Source organism: Gorilla gorilla, chromosome 9 (genome assembly GCF_029281585.2).
Source record: "Gorilla gorilla gorilla isolate KB3781 chromosome 9, NHGRI_mGorGor1-v2.1_pri, whole genome shotgun sequence".
NCBI classification, from domain to species: Eukaryota; Metazoa; Chordata; class Mammalia; order Primates; family Hominidae; genus Gorilla; species Gorilla gorilla.
The window spans coordinates 110235873-110263743 of NC_073233.2; the positions used below are offsets into that span (position 1 = coordinate 110235873).

General features: G+C 38.5%; 1 protein-coding gene across 2 annotated transcripts; it reads left to right on the forward strand.

Annotated features, from left to right (window-relative positions):
- Positions 1-1605: 1605 nt before the first annotated feature.
- BIRC2 (baculoviral IAP repeat containing 2) lies at positions 1606-27871 on the forward strand. 2 transcript variants are annotated; one of them, XM_019036730.4, is made up of 9 exons: positions 1606-2675; positions 3903-6053; positions 6148-6247; positions 18206-18284; positions 18978-19026; positions 23606-23848; positions 26692-26946; positions 27055-27096; positions 27189-27871. In XM_019036730.4, the coding sequence occupies exons 2-9, from the start codon at positions 5159-5161 to the stop codon at positions 27380-27382; spliced, it is 1857 nt and encodes a 618-aa protein (XP_018892275.2). In that variant the 5' UTR covers positions 1606-2675; positions 3903-5158; the 3' UTR covers positions 27383-27871. The 2 variants fall into 2 exon arrangements, with proteins under 2 accessions (XP_018892275.2, XP_055212107.2); XM_055356132.2 differs by having other exon boundaries at positions 2498-3148.

Below are 27871 nucleotides of genomic sequence, written 5' to 3' on the forward strand. Positions count from 1 at the left end.
CCCATACTAACCAGCTCTGTCCATTGAACAGGTATAGAAACAATCAAACTCATTAACAACACGACAAACATTTTTTGTTTGTTTGTTTGTTGTTCCTTGCAGCGCCAGCTTAAAGGAGACAAACATTCAGATTATGCTCTTTAAATATCATTTCCCACTAAAGGATCCAGGGCACTTAGGAGTAATGGCTTATTATGGGTATGGAGTAAGAAATACACAAAATTAGCCTGGAAAGCAAAGACTACTAGGAAAGTATCAAAAAGACTCAGGAGCCAACCTGAGTAAACTCTCACCGGCCTAAAATAAACAACTTGAGCACTAATAGTGGTAATAGCTACAATGGATTACAACTCACCAAACTTCTTTAAATCCCTGGATTCATAATGATGGCTGTTTACTTTTGAGGGTTTTTAAAAAAAATCCGGCAGAGATTTTTAAATAGTATATGGTAGTGATCTAATTTTATTTTCCATTAGAATAACCATTCATTCAGCATTACTTATTGAGTAATTAATCATTTTCTCATTAATACATAATACCAGTATATCAAATTCCCAAATACATAGATGTGGGTCTCTTCTTGGGGCTCTGTACCTCCTTCCTTTAAGTGTCCATCTTAGGGCGTTTAATAATACAAGACTGTCTCAATTACTATGGCTTTATTGTAACTCATTACCTGGTAGGACAAGACCTTCCAATCTTACTTTTCTTCTTCAAAATTGTTTTAAATACTGTAAATATTTTTTTCTACATAAATGTGAAAAACGTTAGAATGGCAACTGCAGCAGACATACATAGCTTATTTTTTTAAGATTAACAGCAACTTTATACTAGCAAAATGAAAAAAAATTAACTGAATAAACAGGTAACTGAATTAACTAACTGTAACACTAGACTACAAAGTTATACAAGATTAAAAGTTATGAGGTACTATTTATTATACGTAAATATTACAAATATTTTTTGTTAAAAATATCTAAGGCTTTTGAGTTTTTGAAATGCAAGCTTTCCCCTATACTTAAGTATATTCATTATCTTACTGTTTTGGTCAGGACAAGAACTGAAAAAGAGAAATAATCTTGAGTTCAGAATGAACAATTCTTGCTATATATATTTTCCCACATGTGTTAGGAATGTTCTGTAACCTTCCGAGAAATAGTGACTTGAACTAAATACTAAACTACTACCAAGCCCCAGGTGCATTTTTGGAAGTTTTTAGTCATTGGGAGCCATGGCATTTCTTTTCTCTGTATTACAAACTGTTACACTCACTTTCTTTGACTATTAACATTGGAACAGTAGACCTCCTGTTCTGTGACTGACTGGCAGGCAGAAATGACACAGACAGGAAATGGGAAATGGTTCAGGGTCTTGGAATTCCCCCTGGCTCCCTAATTAAGTGGCTTGCTATTTGGAAGTTTTTTAAATATTTGCCCCTTGGAGTTCCCCAGAGAGAAGCAAGCATCGGATTCAATGGGCAAAGAGCGTCAACTTCAAAAGTCGTTCGTTGGCTGTCATACCACAAACATTTACTGCACGACACTGTGTCTACAGCACTATTGGGGGAGTATGGCGGGGGGATACAAAAGGTCCATGACTAGCAAAAGCCAAGGGTTTTTATTTATAAATTTTCTATTACCTAAGCATTAAAAAAAATTGGGCTCCTCTGTGGTTTACGTACAATTATATGTGCATGTACACCAATACACAGGCACACGTATATATTTCATTTTATTGAAACATTCAGAAAATACTGGGAGTGAAGCCTGACTTGCAATACAGTTCTCTTTGCTGGCAATGAGCATCTGAAATAATGACACTTTTTTCTTTAGTGCATATGAACTGTTTGTCTCCAGAACAGAAAACCAAAAGTTTAAAAACAAGATACTCCCGTTGACATCAAGTCTTCAGAATTATTCATCTGATGCTTCCTAGTTTCCAACGTTTCGCTTTTTTCGATTTGCACAGGCAGCTGTTGAACGCTGATGCTACACAAACGGTTACAATTGTTTACTTAAGCAAAAAATGCCACCAGACTGACTCCATCCTCAAAATGCAGTCATCTCGACGGGGGGAGGCATCACACTTGGGGAGCCTTGCCAGGGGCCAGATCATAACCCTGAGGTGACACAGGGTAGGACGCGCAAAACCACCGGCGCCAGGGCGTTTCCGCAGGGTTTCCCAAAAGTCAAACGCAGCGGCTCACGGTTTGCCACGTCCCCCAGGAGAATGGTAGGCACAGAGAGGAAATGTGGAGGGGGCACAAACCGCAAGGTGAAGAAAACGAACAAACACCGAGTTGATACGGATAGTCCCCGTTCCCCTGAGGGCCGACCCCATGACTCCCGATGAGCGTCCAGTTGCGCCGGGCGTCCCTGGGCCTCCCAGCGTCTTTCCCGGAGGTTCATCGCCCCACGGCGGAAAGCGCTCTCGGTTCCGCTTTCCGGCCCCAGCCTCCCGGGCGCCCTCGCGCGGCGGCTAACGCTGGTCCTCGGCCGGGCGCGCTGACGTCATCGTGCGACGGAGTGAGCCCGGATGGGGCGGCGGGCTTCGGGAGCGCCCGGGCTGATCCGAGCCGAGCGGGCCGTATCTCCTTGTCGGCGCAGCTGATTCCCGGCTCTGAGGAGGCCTCTAGGCAGCCGCGCAGCTTCCGTGTTTGCTGCGCCCGCAGTGCGGTGAGTGCTGCTCCTTCCGGGCTCGGGCGGCGCGGGGCGGGTGGGGACGCGAGGGCCCGCGGGGGCCCACTTCCCTGATGTGGCGGCCGAACGAGGAAGGACAGGGCCTGAGGCCCTTCGGCCAAGGGTCGAGGGTCGCCGGGGGCTCTCTGCTTTCTACTCTCGCCAAGGTTTTATTGGATTCCGAAGCCCCAACTTCGAGACTTGCAGTCAAAGCGATTTTTAAAATGACTTGTTTTCAAGCCTCCTCTGGCCGCCGCCCACTCTTCTGGCCCTTGGACTTTGACCAAGATGTTTTCTCGCAGTTTTTGCAAGGTTTTAAACTTAGCCCTCGGCGTTCTTTTAATGTAATACATTGAAACGAAGATATTTCGGTGGCGGCGATATTTCATATTTCATAGTTGCCACTGCGCTCTGTCATTCCAGTAGTCGTCTGTTGTGTATTGTGAGAAGCAACTCTGGGAAATTATTGGGTAAATCCCATAGTTTCTATTCTTTTCCCTTCCATCCTATCCTCTGCCCAGCTGCAATTTGCGTAAAGAGAATGCAGCAGTGCGGTGCACGTAGATAAAAATCTTAAATTTAAAGATAGGATATAAGACCGGGTGTAATTAAAGCAATCATGCCAGTGGTCGTAGTGCCGGAGCCACTGTTTCACAGGCCACTGTGTTAGGTTTTGTTTTCGAGTTGCTTTCTGTGGTCGTTGCTTTGAAATTGTAAGGGAATGGCAGAGTTTAAGAGTTTATATTAGTGAACTCGTGGTACATTTTACTGCAGTTTTCCTAGTCGTGGAGAGACTTGATATTACAAACTAACGTTGCTGTCTTAATTCCTGCTGTACTGCTGCTGACAGGGTGTAGTGGAGTGTCTGTCTCTGTCTTTTTAACCAATGTGCCTTTGCCTCCAGCAGAGTGCCAGAGTTACCTTTAGGCCAGAAAAGGGGAGGAGAGCAAGGACAAAATGTTTCCTGTGTGAAAATTTCCATCTGTCTCTAAAGTTGTGCGTTTTAAAGACACGTATAGTTAGTGCTATGGGGAGTATGTTGCATTTACTTATTTTAATTAATAGCTTTTTCATTTAGAAAGTTGTGACAAATTGCTGGAATTAAGATGTATTATCTAAAGTGTGAATTATTCTTAGACTTTTCTGAATAAATTGAAGAGTATGTAAGTTCTATTTGGCATGCAAATACAGTTTTCTAAAATACTTTTTGTTTTTTCTTTTCAGATTTACAACCCTGAAGAATCTCCCTATCCCTATTTTGTCCCCCTGCAGTAATAAATCCCATTATGGAGATTTCGAAACTTTATAAAGGGATATAGTTTGAATTCTATGGAGTGTAATTTTGTGTATGAATTATATTTTTAAAACATTGAAGAGTTTTCAGAAAGAAGGCTAGTAGAGTTGATTGCTGATACTTTATGCTAAGCAGTACTTTTTTGGTAATACAATATTTTGTTAGGCGTTTCTGATAACACTAGAAAGGACAAGTTTTATCTTGTGATAAATTGATTAATGTTTACAACATGACTGATAATTATAGCTGAATAGTCCTTAAATGATGAACAGGTTATTTAGTTTTTAAATGCAGTGTAAAAAGTGTGCTGTGGAAATTTTATGGCTAACTAAGTTTATGGAGAAAATACCTTCAGTTGATCAAGAATAATAGTGGTATACAAAGTTAGGAAGAAAGTCAACAGGATGCTGCAGGAAATGGAAACAAATACAAATGATATTTAACAAAGATAGAGTTTACAGTTTGTGAACTTCAAGCCAAATTCATTTGACATCAAGCACTATAGCAGGCACAGGTTCAACAAAGCTTGTGGGTATTGACTTCCCCAAAAGTTGTCAGCTGAAGTAATTTAGCCCACTTAAGTAAATACTATGATGATAAGCTGTGTGAACTTAGCCTTTAAATAGTGTGACCATATGAAGGTTTTAATTACTTTTGTTTATTGGAATAAAATGAGATTTTTTGGGTTGTCATGTTAAAGTGCTTATGGGGAAAGAAGCCTGCATATAATTTTTTACCTTGTGGCATAATCAGTAATTGGTCTGTTATTCAGGCTTCATAGCTTGTAACCAAATATAAATAAAAGGCATAATTTAGGTATTCTGTAGTTTCTTAGAATTTTGATAATATAAATCTCTGTGAAAAATCAAGGAGTTTTAACATTTTCAGAAGTGCATCCACCTTTCAGGGCTTTAGGTTAGTATTACTCAAGATTATGAACAAATAGCACTTAGGTTACCTAAAAGAGTTACTACAACCCCAGAGAGTTGTGTTCTAAGTAGTATCTTGGTAATTCAGAGAGATACTCATACTACCTGAATATAAACTGAGATAAATCCAGTAAAGAAAGTGTAGTAAATTCTACATAAGAGTCTATCATTGATTTCTTTTTGTGGTAAAAATCTTATTTCATGTGAAGAAATTTCATGTGAATGTTTTAGCTATCAAACAGTACTATCACCTACTCATGCACAAAACTGCCTCCCAAAGACTTTTCCCAGGTCCCTCGTATCAAAACATTAAGAGTATAATGGAAGATAGCACGATCTTGTCAGATTGGACAAACAGCAACAAACAAAAAATGAAGTATGACTTTTCCTGTGAACTCTACAGAATGTCTACATATTCAACTTTCCCCGCCGGGGTGCCTGTCTCAGAAAGGAGTCTTGCTCGTGCTGGTTTTTATTATACTGGTGTGAATGACAAGGTCAAATGCTTCTGTTGTGGCCTGATGCTGGATAACTGGAAACTAGGAGACAGTCCTATTCAAAAGCATAAACAGCTATATCCTAGCTGTAGCTTTATTCAGAATCTGGTTTCAGCTAGTCTGGGATCCACCTCTAAGAATACGTCTCCAATGAGAAACAGTTTTGCACATTCATTATCTCCCACCTTGGAACATAGTAGCTTGTTCAGTGGTTCTTACTCCAGCCTTTCTCCAAACCCTCTTAATTCTAGAGCAGTTGAAGACATCTCTTCATCGAGGACTAACCCCTACAGTTATGCAATGAGTACTGAAGAAGCCAGATTTCTTACCTACCATATGTGGCCATTAACTTTTTTGTCACCATCAGAATTGGCAAGAGCTGGTTTTTATTATATAGGACCTGGAGATAGGGTAGCCTGCTTTGCCTGTGGTGGGAAGCTCAGTAACTGGGAACCAAAGGATGATGCTATGTCAGAACACCGGAGGCATTTTCCCAACTGTCCATTTTTGGAAAATTCTCTAGAAACTCTGAGGTTTAGCATTTCAAATCTGAGCATGCAGACACATGCAGCTCGAATGAGAACATTTATGTACTGGCCATCTAGTGTTCCAGTTCAGCCTGAGCAGCTTGCAAGTGCTGGTTTTTATTATGTGGGTAAGAAGCAAATAACTATACATTTTGTCATTTTATTTTAATTTACATATTAGAAGATACGTGTTTTCAATATTTAGTCTTTTTTTTCCTGAAGGTCGCAATGATGATGTCAAATGCTTTTGTTGTGATGGTGGCTTGAGGTGTTGGGAATCTGGAGATGATCCATGGGTAGAACATGCCAAGTGGTTTCCAAGGTAATTGTTTTGAAAAAGGTATTTGTACAAAAAAGTCTGTGCTTAAAAGAAGTAGGCATGCCTACATGATTTTGTTTACCTTTAAATTATAACAAAGCCTCTTTTATGCCATTGGGGAATTATCCTTCTAAAAGATCACATTTTAACTTTAATTATTTTGTTGAAAAATATTCTGCAGTCTTCTGTGTACTTTTGTAAGTCAGTTACAAGTATGACCATACATTTTATTTATTTCCCATCCTTTAAAGAGTACTTAAGGATTACAAAGACATATAAAATAGATTAAAAAGACGTTAGAAAAAGGTAAGAACAGGAAAACAAGAAGGGACATAGAATGGATGCAGGAATAAGTCAAATGTAAAAGTCCATGTATTAAGAGCATATCTTAGATGGGCGCGGTGGCTCACACCTGTAATCCCAGCACTTTGGGAGGCCGAGGTAGGTGGATCACCTGAGGTCAGGAGTTTGAGACCAGCCTGACCAACATGGTGAAACCCCGTATCTACTAAAAATACAAAAACTAGCTGGGCGTGGTGGCGCGTGGCCGTAGTCCCAGCTTTTTGGGAGGCTGAGACAGGAGAGTCGCTTGAGCTCAGGAGGCGGAGGCTGCAGTGAGCCAGGATTGTGCCACTGCACTCCAGCCTGGGTAACAGAGCAAGACTCTGTCTCAAAAAAAAAAAAAAAAAAAAAAGAAAAAGAAAAAAGCGTATCTGACTGCCCATTTTAATTGTAATTGTAAATTATTTTTTCTGTACAATTTTCTTTTTTTATCTGTCATTTACCTCCTTTTAGCCACTTTGTCTCTAGCAGTGTCTTTTCTTATTATAGCCTAGAAATAATTTAGGGGCAGTGTTATTAGTAGAAATAGAATTAAATTGTCTTTGTAATTGAGTAGCTATGTGAACTTGGACGTTGTTTGTAAAATGAGGAGGGGTTGGCCTAGATAATTTTTTAAAATAGTGATAAAATAGGCATAACATTTACCATCTTAACCATTTTTTAAGTGTATAGTTCTGTGTCATTAAGTACATTCTTAACCGTTCTGCGATTATACCGCTATCCATCTCCAGAACCTTTGCATCTTCCCAAACTGAAACTGTCTGCCCATCAAGTACTAATTCACCATTATCCCATTCCCCAACATCCTGGCAACCACCATTCTCTTTCTCTTTTTTTTTTTTTTTTTTTGAGACGGAGTCTCACTCTGTCACCCAGGCTGGAGAGCAGTGGCGCGATCTCGGCTCACTGTAAGCTCCACCTCCCGGGTTCATGCCATTCTCCTGCCTCAGCCTCCCGAGTAGCTGGGACTACAGGCGCCCGCTGCCACGCCTGGCTAATTTTTTGTACTTTTTAGTAGAGACGGGATTTCACCATGTTAGACAGGATGGTCTCGATCTCCTGACCTCATGATCCACCTACCTCGGCCTCCCAAAGCGCTGGGATTACAGGCGTGAGCCACCGCGTCCAGCCCTTATTTGTTTTTTTGAGGTGGAGTCTCACTCTGTCATCCAGGCTGGAGTGCAGTGACACGATCTTGGCTCACTGCAACCTCCACCTTCCAGGTTCAAGCAATTCTCCTGCCTCAGCCTCCTGAGTAGCTGGGATTATAGGTGCCTGCCACCACGCCTGGCTAATTTTTTTGTATTTTTAGTAGAGACAGGGTTTTTAGTAGAGACAGGGTTTCACCATGTTGGCCAGGCTGGTCTTGAACTCCTGAGCTCAAGTGATCTGCTCACCTTTGCCTCCGAAAGTGCTGGGATTACAGGCGTGAGCCACTGCCCCCTGCCGCACCATTCTATTTCTGTCTCTATGAATTTGACTACTCTAGGCATCATATATAAGTGGAATCATACATCACAGATTATGTTTTTACCTGTGAGTGTCTTTCACAATAATGAAGAATCTCTTGAACCCCTTCAGGAAATTTAAAAAGTTTTCGTCATTTTGTATGATATATGATGAAAAAGAAACTTGAAGTAACAAATACTTTATTATGGATCAGTACATTGTTAAAAGTTGTATTTTAAAGTTATATCATTAATATTCATAATATATCAAGATAAATTTTGACTTTTTTACACTGAAAAATGACTAAATTATTAATTATGTTTAAAATTAAAAAGCATGTTTTATCAGACTTTTAAATGACTTAATTATGCTGGGCTCTACGGCATTATATACATTAATTTGAAATTTAATTCATGTTGTGGTATCAAAGACAAAAACAGCTTCCAAATTCCAGTGTTGGAACTGCTACATTTTGTACCTTATAAAACAAAATCAAAATCTTTATTTTTGTAACTTGTGTTTTGTTTTAAATGATTAAGGGAGAAGATGTAGGGGTGTGTTTTGTAAATGCTTCTCTGAAAACAACACATTTCTTTTTTCCTTTTTTTTATTTTTTTGAGACAGTGTCGCATTCCATCACCTATCACTGCTGGAGTGCAGTGGCAAGATGGCAGTTCACTGCAACCTCCACCTCCTGGGTTCAAGCCTCAGCGCCCCGAGTAGCTGGAATTATAGGCACACGCCACCACACTCAGTAGTTTTTGTATTTTTAGTAGAGATGGAGTTTCGCTATGTTGGCCAGTCTAGTCTCAAACTCCTGACCTCGAGTGATCTGCCTGCCTTGGCCTCCCAAAGTGCTGGGCTTACAGGCATGAGCCACTGAGCCCAGCCCACATTTCAATTGGGAATAATCTTTAATCTCAGTAAATCCATCACCTTATGTAGTAACTTTCTTTTATTTTATTTTATTTTTTTCTGGTGAGAACTCTTAAAAGATGCTCTTCCACAAATTTCAGGTATAAGGTCCAGTATTATTAGCTATAGTCACCGTGTGCTGTACATTAGATCCTCAGAAAGTTTGTGTTCTTTAACCAACGTCTTCCCATTTCACCTACCCCCTTATCCCTGGCAACCAGCATTCTACTCTCTGTTTCTATGAGTTTGGATACCATACAGTATAGTTGTCCCTTGGTATGCTCGGAGGTCTGGTTCTAGGACCCCCATGTATACCAAAATTCGCACATACTGAAGTCCGGAAGTTGACTCTGCAGAACCTGTGCATCCAAAATTCAGCCCTCCAAATATGTGGGTTTCACATCTGCAAATGTGATCTGCATTTGGTTGAGAAAAATCTGGGTGTAAATGGAAACGTGCAGTTCAAACCTGTGTTGTTCAAGGGCCGGTCGTATTTGTCTTTCTCTGGCATATTTCACTTGGCATAATGCCTTCCAGGTTCGTTCATGTTGCAGATGGTAGGATTTTATTTTATTTTATTTATTTTGAGATGGAGTCTCACTCTGTCGTCCAGGTTGGAGTGCAGTGGCACCATCTAGGCTCACTGCAATCTCCACCTCCTGGCTTCAAGCGATTCTCCTGCCTCAGCCTCTTGAGTAGCTGGCATTATAGGCACCTGCCATCATGCCCGGCTAATTACTCTGTTTTTGTAGAGACGGGGTGTCACCATGTTGGCCAGGCTGGTCTCAAACTCCTGATCTCAAGTGATCCACCTGGAGTGGATGGGATCGTAGGCGTGAACCACCACACCTGGCCAGGCTCATCCCCCATTCATCCCTTAGTAGACACTTAAGTTGTTTCCATATAGCTGCTTGAACATGGGAGTAGAGATATCTCTGAGATACTGATTTCATTTCCTTCAGATATGTACACAGAAGTGGGATTGCTAGATCATATGCTAATTCTATTTTTAGTTTTTTGAGCAACCTCTATGCTGTTTTCCATAATGACAGTAGTAAATTACCAACAAAGGTCAAGGGTTCCCTTTTCTTCACATCTTTGTCAACATTTGTTATTTCTTGTCTCTGATGATAATAAGGCATCATTACAGGTAGGAGGTGATATTTCATTTTGGTTTTAATTTGCATTTCCCTGATGATCAGTGACATTGAACACCTTTTCATGTACCTGTTGGCCATTTGTATATCTTTGGGAAAATCTCTATTCAGGTCCTTTGCCCGTTTTTTAACCTGAATTATTTGGGTTTTTTTTTTTTTCTATTGAGTTGTATAAGTTCCTTAAATATTTTAGATATTAACTCCTTATCAAATGTATAATTTGCAAATATTTTCTCCCATTCTGTAGGTTGCCTTTTTATTTTGTCGATTGTTTCCTTTGCTGAGCAGAAGCTTTTTAGCTTGATGTAGTCGCAGTTTATTTTTGTTTTGGTTGCCTGTGCTTTTGGTGTCATACCCAAAACATTATTGCCAAGACCAGTGCCAAGGAGCTTTTTAGCCTACATTTTCTTTAAGGAATTTTATGGTTTCTGGATTTATGTTTAGTCTTTAATCCATTTCTAGTTAATTTTTGTAGGTGGTATAAGATAGAGGTCTGGTTTTATTGTTTTACATAAAAACGGTGTTGGATATCCAGTTTTCCCAACACTGTTAAAGAGACTTACCATTTCAACATTGTGTGTTCTTTGTGCCCTTGTTAAAGATTAATTGATTGTATATGTGGCTTTATTTCTGGGCTCTCTGTTCTGTTGGTGTATGTCTTTGTTTTTATGCTAGTATCATATTGTTTTGATTACTGTAGCTTTGTAATATAGCTTGAAATTAGGAAGTATGATGCCTCCAGTTGTTTTTTTTGTTTGTTTTTTCTCAAGATTGCTTAGGCTATTCTGGGCCTTAAGTTCCGTACAAATTTTATGATTGGTTTTTCTGTTTCTGTGATAAAAAAGTCATTGGAATTTTGGTAGGGATTATATTGAATCTGTAGAATGTTATGGGTAGTATGAACATTTTAACAATATTCTTATAATTTAAGAACGCAAGATTGTTTAAAAATTTATTTCTGTCATTTTCAGTTTCCTTTATCAGTGTCATATGTTTTTCATTGTGTTTCTCTTTTACCTCCTTGGTTAAATTTATTCCTAAGTATTTTATTGTTTTGGTGCTGTTGTACATGGGATTACTTTCTTGAGTTCTCTTTCAGATAGTTCATTGTTAGTACTGACTTTTGTAAGTTGGTTTTGTATCCTACAACTTCTGGATGGTTTATTAGTTTTAACTGTTTTTGGTGGTATCTTTAGGGTTTTCTATATATGTAAGATTATGTCATCTGCAAAGAGAGAGAGTTTGACTTCTTCCAGTCTGATTTGGATGCCTTTTTCTTTTTCTTGCTTAATTGCTCTGGCTAACCCTTCCAGTATTATATTGAATAGACATGGCAAGAGTAAGCACCCTTGTCTCGTTCCTCATGTTAGTGGAAAAGCTGAAAGCTTTTTTTTTTTTTTTGAGATGGAGTTTTGCTCTGTTGCCCAGGCTAGAATGCAGTGGCGCAATCTGAGCTCACTGCAACCTCCACCTCCCGGGTTCAAATGGTTCTCCTGCCCCAGCCTCCCGAGTAGCTGGGATTACAGGTGCGTGCCACTGCACCCAGCTAATTTTTGTAATTTCTTAGTAGAGATGGCGTTTCACCATGTTGGCCAGGCTGGTCTCCAACTCCTGACCTCGTGATCCACCTGCCTCAGCCTCCCAAATTGCTGGGATTAGAGGCGTGAGCCACTGCACCCTGCCAGCTTTCAGGTTTTCATTATCGAGTATGATGTTAACTGTGCACTTGCCATTTACGGTCCTTATGTTGAGGTATATTCCTTCTATAGCTAAATTGGTGAGAATTTTTATCCTGAAAGGGTGTTGAATTTTGTCAAATGCTTTTTCTGTGTCTGTTGAGATGTTTATATTATTATTATTATTTTTTTTTTTTTTGAGATGGAGTGTTGCTCTGTCACCCAGGCTGGAGTGCAGTGGTGCAATCTCAGTTCACTGCAACCTCTGCCTCCTGGGTTCAAGTGATTCTCCTGCCTCAGCCTCCCGAGTAGGTGGGACTACAGGTGCATGCCACCACACCCAGCTAATTTTTGTATTTTTAGTAGAGATGGGGTTTCACCAGGCTGGTCTCAAACTCCTGACCTCAGGTGATCCACCCACCTTGGCCTCCCAAACTGCTGGGATTACAGGCGTGAGCCACTGCACCTGGCTGGTTATATGATTTTTATCCTTCATTTTGTCAATGTGTGGTATCACATTTATTGATTTGCATATGTCATACCATCCTTGCATCTCAGGGATAAATCTCACTTGATATATGATTCTTCTAGTATGCTGCTGAATTCAGTTTGCTAGTATTTGTTGAGGATTTTTGCATCTGTGCTCATCAGGGCTATTGGCTTGTAATTTTCTTTTCTTGTGTTGTCCTGGTCTGGCTTTGGTATCAGAGTAATGCTTGGCTTCATAAAATGAGTTTGGAAGTATTCCCCCCTCCTCCCCCCTTACTCCCTCTTCCCTCCCTCTTCTTCCTTCTTCCTCCTCCTCCCTTTTCTTTCTTCTTCCTCCTTCTTTCCTCCTCCTCCTCTTCCTTCTCCTCTTCCTTCTTCTCCTCCTCTTCCTTTCTTCTTCTTTCTTCTTCTTGATAGAACTGTGCTATGAGGTCATCTGTTCCTGGGCTTTTTCTTTGTCAGAAGAGTTATGACTACTGATTCAATCTCCTTACTAGTTATAAGTCTTTTCAGATCTTCTATTTCTTCCTTATTTTAGTCTTGGTAAATTACAAGTTTCTAGGAATGCATCCATTTCTTCTAGGTTATGCAGTTTTTTGGTGAATAATTGTTCATGGTAGTCTCTTATGGTCATTTGCGTTTCTTTGTTATCAATGGTAACATCTCTTGGTTTTGATTTTATTTATTTTCGTCTTCCTTTTTACTAGTCAAGCTAAAGCTTTGTTGACTTTACTTATCTTTTCAAAATCCAGCTCTTAGTTTTAGTGATCTTTTCTATTGTTTTTATAGTCTCTATTTCATGAGATTTTGTTATTTCCTTCTGCTAACTTTTTCTAGTTCCTTTAGATGTAAAATTATGGTGTTTATTTAAGATTTTTTTTAAATATAGGCGATTATTGCTATAAACTTTCCTTTTAGAACTGCATTTGTTCTATACATTTTGCTGTCGCATTTCAATTTTAATATTTCTTGAGATTTTTTTAAATTTTCTTTTTGATTTCTTCTTTGACCCCTTGATTATTCAGGAGTATTTTGTTCAATTTCCACATAGTTGTCAGCTTTCCAACTTTCATTCTGTTACTGATTTCTGGTTACATACCATTGTGGTCTGAAAAGATACTTGATAGGATTTCAGTCTCCCTCAGTTTGTTGAGTCTTGTTTTGTGACCTGCTGCATGATCTACCCTGGATAATTTTTCTTGTGTGCTTAAGAAGAATGTGTATTATCTGCTGTTTGATGGAATGTTCTGTATAAGGGTTGAGTATCCCTAATCCAAAAATCCAAAATCCAAAATGTTCCAAAATTTAAAACTTTTTGAGTACCAACCTGATGCTCAAAGGAAATGCTCTTTGAAACATTTTTGGTTTTGCATTTTTGGATTAGGGATGCTTAGCTGGTAAACATAAGGCAGGTATTCCCAAATCCAAAAAATGTAAAATTCAAAACACTTCTAGTCCCAAGCATTTCAGATAAGGAATATTCAACCTGTATGTTAGGTCCATTAGATCCAATGTATAGTTGAAGTCCAATATTTCCTTACCGATTTTCTGTCTGGATGACCCATCCATTATTGAAAGTAGGATTTTTGAAGTCTTCTACTATTATTGTGTTACTATCTATTAATGTCTTCAGATCTGTTAATATTTTCTCTATATATTTAGGTGGTCTGATGTTGGGTACATATATATATTTACAGATACTATATCCTCTTGTGGAATTGGCCCCTTTCTCATTATATAATTACTTTCTCTGACTCTTTTTACAGTTTTTGATGTAAAGTCTGCCCTATCTGATAAAACTTTAGCTTCCTCTGCTCTCTTTTGGTTTCCATTTGCATGGAATATCTTTTTTCCTATACCCATGCGTGTGCTTAAAGGTGAATTGAGTCTCTTGTAGACAATCTGTAGTTGAATCTTGTTTTCTTTATCCATTCAGCTGCTCTTTATCTTTTGATAGGAGAATTTAGCCCATTTACATTCAAGGTAACTATTGATGGGTAAAGACTTCTGTCATTTTGTAATTGTTTTCTGATTGTTTGGCAGGTTATTTGTTTCTTCCTCTCTTGCTGTCTTCCCTTGTGTTTAGATGATTTTCTGTGGTGGTATGCTTTGATTTCTTTATATCTTTTGTGCATCTACTATTGGTTTCTACTTTGTGGCTATCAGGAGGTTTACATAGAACATCTTACAGTTATAGTAGTCTGTTTCAAGCACTAACAACTTAATTTCAATTGCATTAAAAAACTGTACTGTTACTCAGACCCTCCTGCACATATTTTATGTTTTTGATGTCATTATTTGCATCATTTTATATTGTGTATTCATGAAAAAATTATTGAAGCTATAGTTATTTTTAATACTTTTTTTTAAAAACCTGTATTTTAGAATTAAGTAATTTACACATGACCATTACAAATTTAGAATATTCTTAATTTGATTATATGTTTATCTTACCAGTGAGTTTCATACTTTCATATGTTTCCATGTTGCTAATTAGTGTCCTTTCATTTCAGCTTGAAGAACTCTTCAGCGTTTCTTGTAAGGCGCGTCCAGTGGTGATAAACTCCCTCAGCTTTTGTTTGTCTGGGACTGTTTATATCTCTTTCATTTCTGAAGGACAGCTTTGCTGGGATACATATTCTTGTCTGGCAGTTTTGTCTTTCAGCACTTTGAATATATCATCCAACTCTCTCCTGGCCTACAAGGTTTTTGCAGAGAAATCCACTTATGGTCTTATAGGGATTCCCTTGTAGAAGATGAGTTTCTTTTCTGTTACAGTTTTAAAATTCTCTTTCATCTTCTATTTTTGCCAGTTTCATTATAATGTGTGTCAGTGAAGTCTTCTTTGGGTTGAATCTTTATGGGGTCCTATGAACTTCCTGTACCTGGACATCTTTCCCTAGATTTATGAAGTTTTCAGCATTTTTTTTTTTAAATCAGCTTTCTGTCCTTTCTCTCTTTTCCTTCTTGAATTCTCGGGTTTGTTTTTCATTTTCTTGGGTTTTTTTTAGATGGTGTCTTGTTCTGTCACCCAGGCTGGAGTGCAGTGGCATGATCTCAGTTCACTGCAACCTCCACCTCCCAGGTTCAAGCGATTCTCCTGCCTCAGCCTCCCACATAGCTGGGACTACAGGCGTGCACCACCATGCCCAGCTAATTTTTGTATTTTTAGTAGAGACGGGGTTTTGCCATGTTGGCCAGGCTGGTCTTGAACCCCTGACTTCATGTGATCCACCCGCCTCAACCTCCCAAAGTGCTGGATTACAGGTGTGAGCCATTGTGCCTGGCCTTGAATTCTTAAAATGCAAATATTGTTTTACTTGATGGTGTCCTATAATTCAGGTAGGTTTTCTCCACTATTCTTTTTTTTTCTTTTTTTCTCCTCTGACTAGATAATTTCAAATGATCTGCCTTTGAGTTCACAGGTTCTTCTGCTTGATCAGGTCTGCTATTGATGCTCTCTATTACATTTTTTGTTGTTATGTTCTTCAGCTCCTGAATTTGTTTCTTTTTATTATTCCTAATCTCTGTGTTGATTTCTCATTTGTTTGTATATTTTTTTTATTTCATTATCTGTGTTCTTTTGTAGCTCACTGAGTTTGCTTGAAACAATTATTTTGAATTCTTTATCTGTTAGTTCATAGATCTCCATTTCTTTGTGGGTGATTACTGGAAAATTACTGTGTTTCTTTGGTAATGTCATGTTTCTTTTTTTTTTTTTCTTTCTGTTTCTTGTGGCCTTGTGTTATCTGTGTATTTGATGGAAGAATTACTTCTAGACATTACAGATTAGTGTGGTTTTTTTGTTTGTTTTTTTTGTGGGCAAAGACCTTTGCCTGTGGGTGAGGGTGAGGGTGAGGGTGCCAGCCAGTAGGTGTGGTGGTTCTGGCTCTGTGGAAGGCCCAGCATTGTGAACTCCATGCAGCTCCATTAGCCCAGATCATTGTCAGTGAGGATTGCAGGGGTCCTCAACATCCAAGGCTGCAGGTATCCATACCAGCAGCAAGGCTTTTTTTGGTCTATAGTGGCAGAGGCTGCTGGGGACCTCTTCATCACTTTTTCTCCCATGGGAGACATTGTGGCCAAGGGGATTCTTCTTGGCACAGGTTCTGGCTTTGGGCTTGTTGTGTTGGTGGAGGTGGCAGCACTGATGTCTCTGATGGCGTGGACACCTGTGGAGCAGCTACAGAGCCAAGGTTTGGAGTGCAAGTGTCTGCAGAAAGACAGCGGGTCTGGGGTTCAGGATGTTGACTAGCCTGCAGCAGTGGTGCTTCTAGTGCCTCAGATGTGGGTGCACATAGAGCAGCCTTTGAGTTGGGTGCAGAGTGCAGGTGTGCAGAGCAGCCAGAGAGCTGGGATCTGGAGAGTGTGTGATTAGAGCAGCCACAGAGCAAAGGTCTTACATGAAGGTACATGTGAAGCAGCTGTGGCTCTGGGGTCTGGGGCATATGTGGGAGTGAGGGGCTGCACTGTCTGGGCAGTGCAAGAGCTGCTTTTTTTCAGGGTGAGGAGTGCAGTAGCGTCTCCCTCTCCAGGGGGTTCACAGCAGCAATGGGTGCTGGTTACCTTAATGGTGAAAGCTGTCAGTGTCCTCTGCAAAGTAGGCTACTGGGGTTGGCATCAATGAACACTATAGGGTCCTTCACTGTGAAACCTGCAGGAAGTCTGTGGCTATCTTGAGGGTTATCGGAGGTCTCCAGGGACCTGCTCTGGGAAGGAGCCTAGCAGTCTTTGCCACTGAGGACTGTAATGGCACTCACCACATGACTGATACAGGTAGCCCTCACCCCTTGTTCTTAGCCATCTCCAGATGTCTCTGCTAAGCAGATCTCCCAGCAGTCCTTTCTGTGTGGTTATTCTCCTTTTTTTTTTTTTTTTTTTTTTTTTCCCACTGTATTGCTGTAGGCTGATTGGGCTAGTGAGTTCTTCCAGAGCTGTATTTGTGTATAGCTGTCTCTTTGTTGTTTTTTGTGGGTGGAAGAAGGCTGATGTCTCCTAGTCTGCTGTCTTGCTGATGTCACTCTCACAAACTTTCTTTCAGTCTGTGGCTTTTCATTTCTTTAACATTGTCTTTTGAAGAGCAGATGTTTTCAATTTTGATGATGTCAATTTATCAATTTTATCTTTTGTGGAATATGTTTTTGGTCTTTTGTCTAATAATTCTTTACCCAATGTAAAGACAAATAAAGACAAGGCTTTTTCTAGAAGTTTTGTTGTTTTTGGTTTTATATTTAGGTATATGATCCATTTTTACTATTTTTGCATATAATATGGGCATAGGTCAGTGTTCCTTTTTTTTAACATATGAATATTCTGTTGTATAGTATCATTTATTGAAGAAACAAAAGGAATAGAATGGATATAGATGGTATGTGAACTTCTTGGAACATCTTTGAGAAGCCCTATCAGTTTAAAAACAAATATTTGAGAAACACTGTCATATTATATGTAGATAAAAATATTTGATTCCATATTTTTTGGAGGGAAGGTAGTGGATTCTGGCTCAAATGTAATGGAAGAGTGAACATTGAAGAAAAATGAGCAGTTATTGTATTGTGAAAGATCACATTTTAGGAATACTGAGTTAATAGTATCTGAAACTGTTAAGTAGTTCACTTTAAGCACAAAATAAATTGTGTATAATAGTGTTCTTCAGGAGTCAACTTGTTCCCCTTTGTAGGTGCAGACGCTTTTCTTTTTGTTGTTGTGTTAATGGATTGAATTAGAAAATACCGTGATATGTAACACACAGAAAGATGTATATTGTTTTATGATAATTTTGTTCCTGTTAGATATGTATGTGTTCTGGGTTGTGACGTAAAATGTTTTTACTATGGAGTACAATGAAAGATTTGAAAGCCATTTTTCTAGAATGATCAGGTTATATTTGATATGAAACAATTTTAAAAAATAATTTTCCTCATATGTTTTAGGTGTGAGTTCTTGATACGAATGAAAGGCCAAGAGTTTGTTGATGAGATTCAAGGTAGATATCCTCATCTTCTTGAACAGGTAAATACATTTTAAAAATTAGCAACATTGAATTCTGCTTTATAATAACAAAAATATTATTAGGTTGGTATAAAAGTGATCATGATTTTTGCCATTGAAAGTCATGGCCAAAACCGTGATCACTTTTGTACCAACCTATATTAGAAATTATGCTTATTTCTCTTTTATTAACTGTAGGTACATACTTTCATCCATGTTAATGACATCTTTGGTTTTTACTTTTGTAACCAACTTGATTTTTGAGGGCTTTTTAAAAAAGATTGTTTTTTTGTTTTTACTATTTTGAAAAATCATTTATGCTGCCACTGTACAAATTTGTGATGGGATTGGAGAAGGATCTTTAGTGTCTCTTTGCTGTTTTCCAGAAAAACAAACAAAAAATAACTCGTTAGGAGCTGAGACCCTTTGAGAGTAACCCAGTTAAAATCTTATTTTCCAAATGAAATGAGAAACCACTGATACATTTTTCTACTTCTCTGAAACTAGAGAAATACTTGATTTCTAATTTGGGATAACATGAAATTTAAGGAAATCTATGTGATTAGGGTAAAAGAAAGCGAAGCAAAGGTCATAAATCACTCAGTTCTCAAAAGAACATATACATTTACTTAAAGTAAGCTTATTTTAGTGTTGTTCTTTTCAGATTGTTGGGGATATCTGCTTTTACCTATTAACTTTTCTCTTGTTTCATAGCTGTTGTCAACTTCAGATACCACTGGAGAAGAAAATGCTGACCCACCAAGTATGTATGAGATAATTTTAAGTATAGAGTGTACATTTTTATAAGAATTTTAGGAATAGTCTGGGTGCAGTGGCTTATGCCTGTAATCCCAACACTTTGAGAGGCCGAGGTTGACAGATCACCTGAGGTCAGGAGTTCGAGACCAGCCTGGCCAACATAGTAAAACTCCGTCTACTAAAAATACAAAAATTAGCCGGGTATGATGTGCCTGTAGTCTCAGCTACTCGGGAGGCTGAGGCAGGAGAATTGCTTGAACCCAAGAGGTGGAGGTTGCAGTGAACTGAGATTATGCCATTGCACTCCAGCCTGGGCAACAGAGCGAAACTCCGTCTCCAAAAAAAAAAGGTAAGAATGAAAGTATGTATTTTTTAAAAGAGTTTCTGAAGCCATAGGGAAAAATACTGGGAAGTCAGCTAATAAATATTATATATATATATATAGAGAGAGAGAGAGAGAGAGAGAGAGGGTGTAATGACACTGTAGAGGACCCTAAAAGTGTACTAGTTTTTGTTCTAGTGCTATACTTATCACCTTTAGTGCTGACATTCCAACTGGAGAAATGAGACATAAGCAAAAGAAAAACAAAAAATAGTTCAAAGCAATGCCAAATAAGCGGTGCAAATAATAAACCCTCCAGAAAAGAAAAGTTTGCTGTGAGTTAGCATGATTTGGAAAACGTCAATTCACATATGATTCAAGAATTGGACTAGATGTTAGGTATTTAAGTCAGGTATGTTGTATTTCAGTGCAAGGGCAGGAAATAGTATAGCTTTTGATTAGAGCTTAATGTTAGCCACATCTGTCAGTTTATGTAATATACATATGTTATGGTGTCTAAAATGGCTAAGGTAATAACCCACTGTTTTATGTGCCAGTCACATCTACAAAGGGCCATTCTGTTTGTGGCACAGCATTTCAAGAAAGATATTGGCAGATTTGTTAACTGGACCAGAGAAAGGTGACCAAGATGTATGAGTCTTAGAAACCATGGCTCAGGAGGATTGGATGAAGGATTTGGTAGTATTTGACTGGAAAATAGGAAGGAGAGTACTGGAAAATAGGAAGGAGAGTACCTGGGTACATGACAACTATCTCCCGTGTAATGGACCTAGAAAAGATAGATAGCAGTGTGGGCTGTTCTTAAAATTTATAACCACTGCTATTAAGTAGGCTGCCCTGCAGTTCTACCATAGGTCCTAATAAAATCACTTTGTCAATCTTTAAAATGACTGTTTCTGGTTTTCTGTCTTGATAATTTTCTAACACTCTCTTCCCACCTTACTGTCAGTTTATAACCTTGCTTCCCTAAGAAAATAGAATCCAAAAGAGAGCTGCTTTATTGCCTCACCAGCAAAACCACTAGGCTACATAATTTATCCTTGTACTTTTCTTTCTGTTTGTTCATAAAAGATGAATTGTCCTTGCCCTTTTCTAAGGCCATTACTTCTACTTGTCCTCTGTATTCCATCCCCTACTGTCAAGTTAAGAAGGTTACTTTGGCAGTGACATACCCTTTCTCTCGAGTCTTCAATTTTTCCACCTCTCCTGAATCACTCATGTTAGCATATAAACATAATGTACTTTTGCTAATCCTAGGAAAATTTCCATGAATGAATGTCCCCATTCAGCTATTACCTTATTACTCTGCTTCCCTTTACAACAAAATACCTAGGAAGATTTATCTATGCTTAACTCTGTTTTACTTCCTCACCTTTCATTCTTTCACTTGTTCTACTAGAAACTGTTCTTGTCATGGTAACCAAGGACTGCCGTGTTAGCAAATCCACTACTTGACCTGTTAATTAGCATTTGATGATCACTGGGTGCTTTGTCTTTGTTTTTTCTTTTTTTGAAACAAGGTCTCACTTTGTCACCCAGGCTGTAGTGTGGTTAGGTGCCATTATGGCTCACTGCAGCCTTAACTTCCCTGGCTCAGGTGATTCTCTCACCTCAGCCTCCCAAGTAGCTGGGACTACAGGCATGCACCACCACATTAAGCTCTGTGTGTGTTGGGGGGTGGGGGGGAGGTGTGTGTGTGTGTGTGTGTGTGTTTCACCATGTTGCCCAGGCTGGTCTCAAACTCTTGAGCTTAAGCAATCTGCCTGCCTCAGCCTCCCATAGTGCTGGGATTACAGGCATGAGCCACTGCATTTGGCCTCATCTTTCTTAACACACATTTTTTGCTTGACTTATCAGACCCTATACTCTTGGTTTTCTATTTCCCTGGTTGGTCCTGAACAGTTTCCTTTGTTGGCTGCTCCTTTTTCACACTTCAGAATGTTGGAGTACCCCTCATACCTCAGCTTAAATTTATTTCTCCATTTCCTGAACCCCAAGCTGGAATGTCCAGCTAACTGTTTAAATCTCTACTTGGCTGTAACAGACATTGTAGAGTTAATATGACCAAACCAGAAATTTTCTTCCCCATTCTTCATCCCTCAGATTTGTTCCTTCTTTGGTCTTCCCCATCTCAGTTAATGGTACTCATTTCCTAGCATTAAAAGTTGGCTCAAGTTAGGCATCATCTCTGATTCCTCTCCTTCCTTTAGTTTGTGTATTTAATCTATCAGAAGTCTTTTCATTTCTGTCTTCATAACATATGCCAAATCTGACTACATCTCACCATCTCCACCACTGTTTTTTTTTTTTTTGAGATGGAGTCTTGCTCTGTTGCCCAGGCTGGAGTGCAGTGGCGCGATTTTGGCTCACTGGAAGCTCCACCCCGCCGGGTTCACGCCATTCTCTTGCCTCAGCCTCCCAGGTAGCTGGGACTACAGGCGCCCACCACCACGCCCGGCTAATTTTTTTGTATTTTTTGTTAGTAGAGATGGGGTTTCACTGGGTTAGCCAGGATGGTCTCGATCTCCTCACCTCATGATCTGCCCGCCTTGGCCTCCCAAAGTGCTGGGATTACAGGCGTGAGCCACCACGCCCGGCCCTCCACCACTATTAACCTAATCCAAACTACTGTCATCTGTGTCTAACATCCTAACAAGTCTTCCGGATTCCAGTTTACCCCATTAAAGTACATCTCCACCGAGCTGCCAGAGTCATCTTCTGAAAACACAAGTCAAGTTTTATCAGTTGCATGCTTGAAACACTCCTATAATATTCTACCAAACTTAGAATAAAATACAAACTCTTAGGAAGGCTCTGCTCATCTGGGCATTGTCCTCTTTTTACCTTCTACCACCTTCTTTCTGTTTCTTGATCATGTCAAGCTTTTCCCTCAATTTAAGGTTTTTACACTTGCTATTCTCTTTGCTTAGAAGACTTCTTTGAGATATTTCCATAGCTCACTCCTTTTTCCCCCCAGTATTAATAATTGTACATGTAATAGATGTACACATTCTTCATAAGGGAAAGAAAACTAAATGCTGTAGGCAATGCCAAATTCCCCTCTGATGCTTACATACAGTTCTGTTTCTAACTTCTAATACCCAGAGCTCAGTAGCGTGGGCTAGGTATATACCAGTTTAGTTCGTTTGTATATTTTTAAATTTTTTCACAGTAGTCCAGCATATATTGCATTTTATTTATCCATTCCCTATTGAGAGCTATTCCTGTTATTTTCTGTTTTTTTTTTTTTCCTGCTGTAAATATTGCTGTAATGATCCTCTAATGTGTCTCTTATCTTGAACATTAAGTAGTTCCTCAAGGCATGCACTTAAAAGTGAAATAGAGCTCATTCCTTGTTATTTAAATCTTTGTTCTGGTGCTATTTCTTCGGACACGGATTCCACGCGTGTTTGAACAAGAGGGGACATTGTTGACATTGTATATTTATAGTTTATTATAAGTTTCCAGAAGATGGCAGTAGTGTCTTGAAGCATTATGTCTTTTTGTATTTTTTCATAAAAGTATCATATGGACTAGCATTGACTCTTAGCAGAAAATGCTTCCCTGACTACCCCATCTAAAATGACTTCCTGCTTCCTGGTTTCTTTTAATGACCTTACACTACTTTTTTCTTCAGAGCATCTGTCACTGTCTAAAATCATATTGCCTTAATTACTTCTGAAGCCATACTTTTTCACTACATCTTCTGGGTGAACTGATCTTCTATTTTACTATACTTCCCATTTTTGTTTATGTTATTCTCTCTACCTCAGCAATCCACTTGTCTAGACCCTGTCCATCCTTCAAGTCCAAACTCTAATGCCACTTTTCCATGAAGTCTTTGTGATTTCCCCCCACTTTCCTGGCTGGAGAAGATTATTTCTCACTTCTAAGTTCGTATAGCATATTGGTTTCCAGAAATGACTATACATCAGAATCATTTGGGAAATATTCAAAAGACACAGATTCCTAATTCTTATCCTTAGAGAATCTTTCATTAAGTAGGTCTAGGATGTAGCCAGAGAGGTGGGTTTTGTAAAAAGTATAGCATATTAATTGTATTCTCATTTGACCATTATGAAGTTCAAACTTTTATTGGAGTTATGGGTAATCAATGCATATAGCTCATCTCCTTTACCAGAATATGAGAGTAAAGGATGAATAAAGATTGTGCCATGATACTTTTTTCCATAGGTTTATGTTTGTGGAATTTAATATTAGCATGTTTCTTTTCAAATAGTTATTCATTTTGGACCTGGAGAAAGTTCTTCAGAAGATGCTGTCATGATGAATACACCTGTGGTTAAATCTGCCTTGGAAATGGGCTTTAATAGAGACCTGGTGAAACAAACAGTTCAAAGTAAAATCCTGACAACTGGAGAGAACTATAAAACAGTTAATGATATTGTGTCAGCACTTCTTAATGCTGAAGATGAAAAAAGAGAAGAGGAGAAGGAAAAACAAGCTGAAGAAATGGCATCAGGTATTTGGGGATGTTAGTCACCTGCATTATTTCTCAATAGAGCTCTTAGGACTGTCTCACATGTTACAGGACAACATGCTTGTTTCACATCCACTAACTGCTGGTAGCAGTCCTCCAGTCATTTCGAAACCATCCCTCCTTTTCTACCCCTCTCAATTGCTTCTAGTTGAGAACCATTGACTGCAGCTATTTTCTATACATTTATTTTCGGATGAGGTTCTCTGATTTATGCCAATCAGAGAATTTTAGCATAATAAGCTCTTTCTTGAGCTGTATTCCATTTCTTTCTCATACATAACAAATTTAAATTGTTTTGAAAAAGCAAGATGTTAAAGTTGGATGCAGGTCTTTTTTCAATCTGTTTTTTTTTTTAAGTTTCTGCAAATCATATTTTTAATAGGATACTTTACTCCCTAATCCTTGCTAAGTGATCCTCATACACAAAATAGAACTTACAATGAAATTCTGGGGCTTGATGAGAACCACCTGCCCAATCCAAGGATAACAGGAAAACTGATTTTTGTATTCGTCCAGATAGTATTAAGTCTTGGCCTCTCAAAACAAATATTTTGAGTAATCATTTATTCCTTCAATAAATATTTATTGAGCATGAGCACCAGTGCCAAATACTGTGCCTAATCATAGTGGTTGCTCTCAAGGAGTATATACACTGCCTGGCGAGACTAGTGTGCAAAAGACAGGGTTAAAGGGCCAGCAGAGAGGCGAAGGTTGCATATGTATTGGAGTATTGGGTTGGAAGATGCTTTCTTTTTAAGCTTGTAAGTAAAGACAGGAATAACTTAAGAGTACCTTATTTCGTGACCATGTAGCAAAATATTTAAAGTCTGGATTTCTACATTGAAACAGATTTGTGTTTAAATTCTAGCTCCAGGCTGGGCGTGGTGGCTCATGCCTGTAATCCCAGCACTTTGGGAGGCCGAGACGGGCGGATCACAAGGTCAGGAAATCGAGACCATCCTGGCTAACACGATGAAACCCTGTCTTGACTAAAAATACAAAAAATTAGCCGGGCGTGGTGGCGGATGCCTGTAGTCCCAGCTATTCGGGAGGCTGAGGCAGGAGAATGGCATGAACCCGGGAGGTAGAGCTTGCAGTGAGCCGAGATCATGCCCCTGCACTCCAGCCTGGGTGACCAGTTCTATCAGTTACTAGCTTGGCTATTTATTCAACCAGACATCGGCTTTCTCATCTGTAAAATGGGGATAATAATAGTATGACTCCCATAGGGTTGCTGTAGGAATTAAATGAGATACTGCAAATAAAACACTTTAACACAGCTCCTAGCACATCAATTTTTTTTTTTTTTTAAGCATTAGGTAGATTGACTTGGGAAGTGGGAGGGACTTGGTGAAAGAAAGGGCCTAAGAAAAGTCAATTTAAGGATTGTTAAGTAGTAATGAAATCCAGCTAAGGTTATATGAAATCACTGTCACCTTAGATTTATGACTTTCTCGTACTTTGTATGGGTCGGAAAATAGTATTGAATTACAGATTTGGCAGTATTAATAGGGGAAAGGCCAAGTAAGGAATACGGAAGATGAGTTAAGGGTGCTAATATAGAGAACTTCATTGAAATACCTGACTGCTCCCTAGATTAGAATAGGAGATTTGAAGCAAAGCCAGGAGATAGCTCTTGTGCAAGTAGAATTGGGAATGACATGGAGATCTTGAAAAGGTGAAGAACAAATTTGTTAGCAGTGAGAGGAATTATTTAGGTAGAAGAAAAAGTTGTCACAGAATGGAATTTTATAGTTTTGAGATTAATAGAGCACTTCACTTCTAGAGAGATGTAAAAGGGGATAGACTTCTGTTTTTATAATTTATTTCTCATTAAACTGGTACTTTGTAGAGATGTACTTTTTAAATTTTTTTGAAAGTCTGAAAATAGACAATTAAATTTTATAATGATTCAGATACCAAAAGAAAGAACTACCATATTCCATAAATATAAATTAACTATGGAGTTTTATGTGATGCGATATTAAAGGAAAAACACTGGCTTTTTAAAAAAAGGTCAGGCTTGATTCTTAGGTAGTTTTTTTTAATTGCTATAAACATAGACATTTCTAAAATAATAATGGTAGTTAACTATGTACCACATATTGTGCCAGATGCTTTACATGTATTATTCAATCCTTGCAACTTTGAGGAAGGTACCGTTACGTATATTTTACAGATGAGGAAACTGAGGTGTATGGGGAAGGATGAGGACACATAGCTAGTGAGTGGGCCTAGCCAACGCTGGAACCTAGGTCTGTTTTGACTTGACAACTCAAACCCTACAATACTACAATACCGCGTCTTAAGTATGGGGTGTTGAAAAGAACACTGGTCTAGGATGCCTGGTTCTGCAGCTTATTCTTTCTGTGATCTTAGGCCACTCATTCTTTTCTGAGTCTTTTTTCTCCCTATGTAAAAATGAGAGGCAGTAATACTTGCCTTGTTTAATTGACAGGATCACTGTATCAAATGAGACAGATTACTATGAAAGTGCTTACAAAAGTAAAATGATATAATGGAAATATAAGAGTATTATTATATATGGTGGGGGGGGAATTTTTACTGTCTTCTACAAATCTCTTGGAACAAAATAAAGTAAAAGCGGAGTTCTAGGACATGTAAATATATAGACTTAAAAATTAAACAGAGACTTCCTCTGGAAGTTTTCCAAACAACACTTACAAATGCAAACAAGTTACTTTGTTCTTTTTTGAACTTTATTTAGTGCCTAAATTGTTTGTAGGGTTGGTTATTAGTGACTATATGAGTATAGTTAAAGGAGTTTAAAATCTAATGGATTTCTTTTTCTTTTTTTAATGAAGATGATTTGTCATTAATTCGGAAGAACAGAATGGCTCTCTTTCAACAATTGACGTGTGTGCTTCCTATCCTGGATAATCTTTTAAAGGCCAATGTAATTAATAAACAGGAACATGATATTATTAAACAAAAAACGCAGATACCTTTACAAGCGAGAGAACTGATTGATACCATTTTGGTTAAAGGAAATGCTGCGGCCAACATCTTCAAAAACTGTCTAAAAGAAATTGACTCTCCATTGTATAAGAACTTATTTGGTGAGTTTGTTGGGAAAATTATTTTAGAAATTCTTAGGACTGGCCAGACGCGGTGGCTCAGTTTTGTATTTAGTAGAGTGATGGTTTTTATATGTTTTCTTTCCTCAGTGGATAAGAATATGAAGTATATTCCAACAGAAGATGTTTCAGGTAAAACAAAGATTTAAAACCGACATGAACTATTACCCTTTTTTTTTTAATGAAGTGGAAACAATTTCACTAAAGTTATTTTTTGTTATTAGGTCTGTCACTGGAAGAACAATTGAGGAGGTTGCAAGAAGAACGAACTTGTAAAGTGTGTATGGACAAAGAAGTTTCTGTTGTATTTATTCCTTGTGGTCATCTGGTAGTATGCCAGGAATGTGCCCCTTCTCTAAGAAAATGCCCTATTTGCAGGGGTATAATCAAGGGTACTGTTCGTACATTTCTCTCTTAAAGAAAAATAGTCTATATTTTAACCTGCATAAAAAGATCTTTAAAATATTGTTGAACACTTGAAGCCATCTAAAGTAAAAAGGGAATTATGAGTTTTTCAATTAGTAACATTCATGTTCTAGTCTGCTTTGGTACTAATAATCTTGTTTCTGAAAAGATGGTATCATATATTTAATCTTAATCTGTTTATTTACAAGGGAAGATTTATATTTGGTGAACTATATTAGTATGTATGTATGGACCTAAGGGAGTAGTGTCACTGCTTGTTATGTATCATTTCAGGAGTTACTGGATTTGTTGTTCTTTCAGAAAGCTTTGAATACTAAATTACAGTGTAGAAAAGAACTGGAAACCAGGAACTCTGGAGTTCATCAGAGTTATGGTGCCGAATTGTCTTTGGTGCTTTTCACTTGTGTTTTAAAATAAGGATTTTTCTCTTATTTCTCCCCCTAGTTTGTGAGAAACATCTCAATAAAGTGCTTTAAAAAGA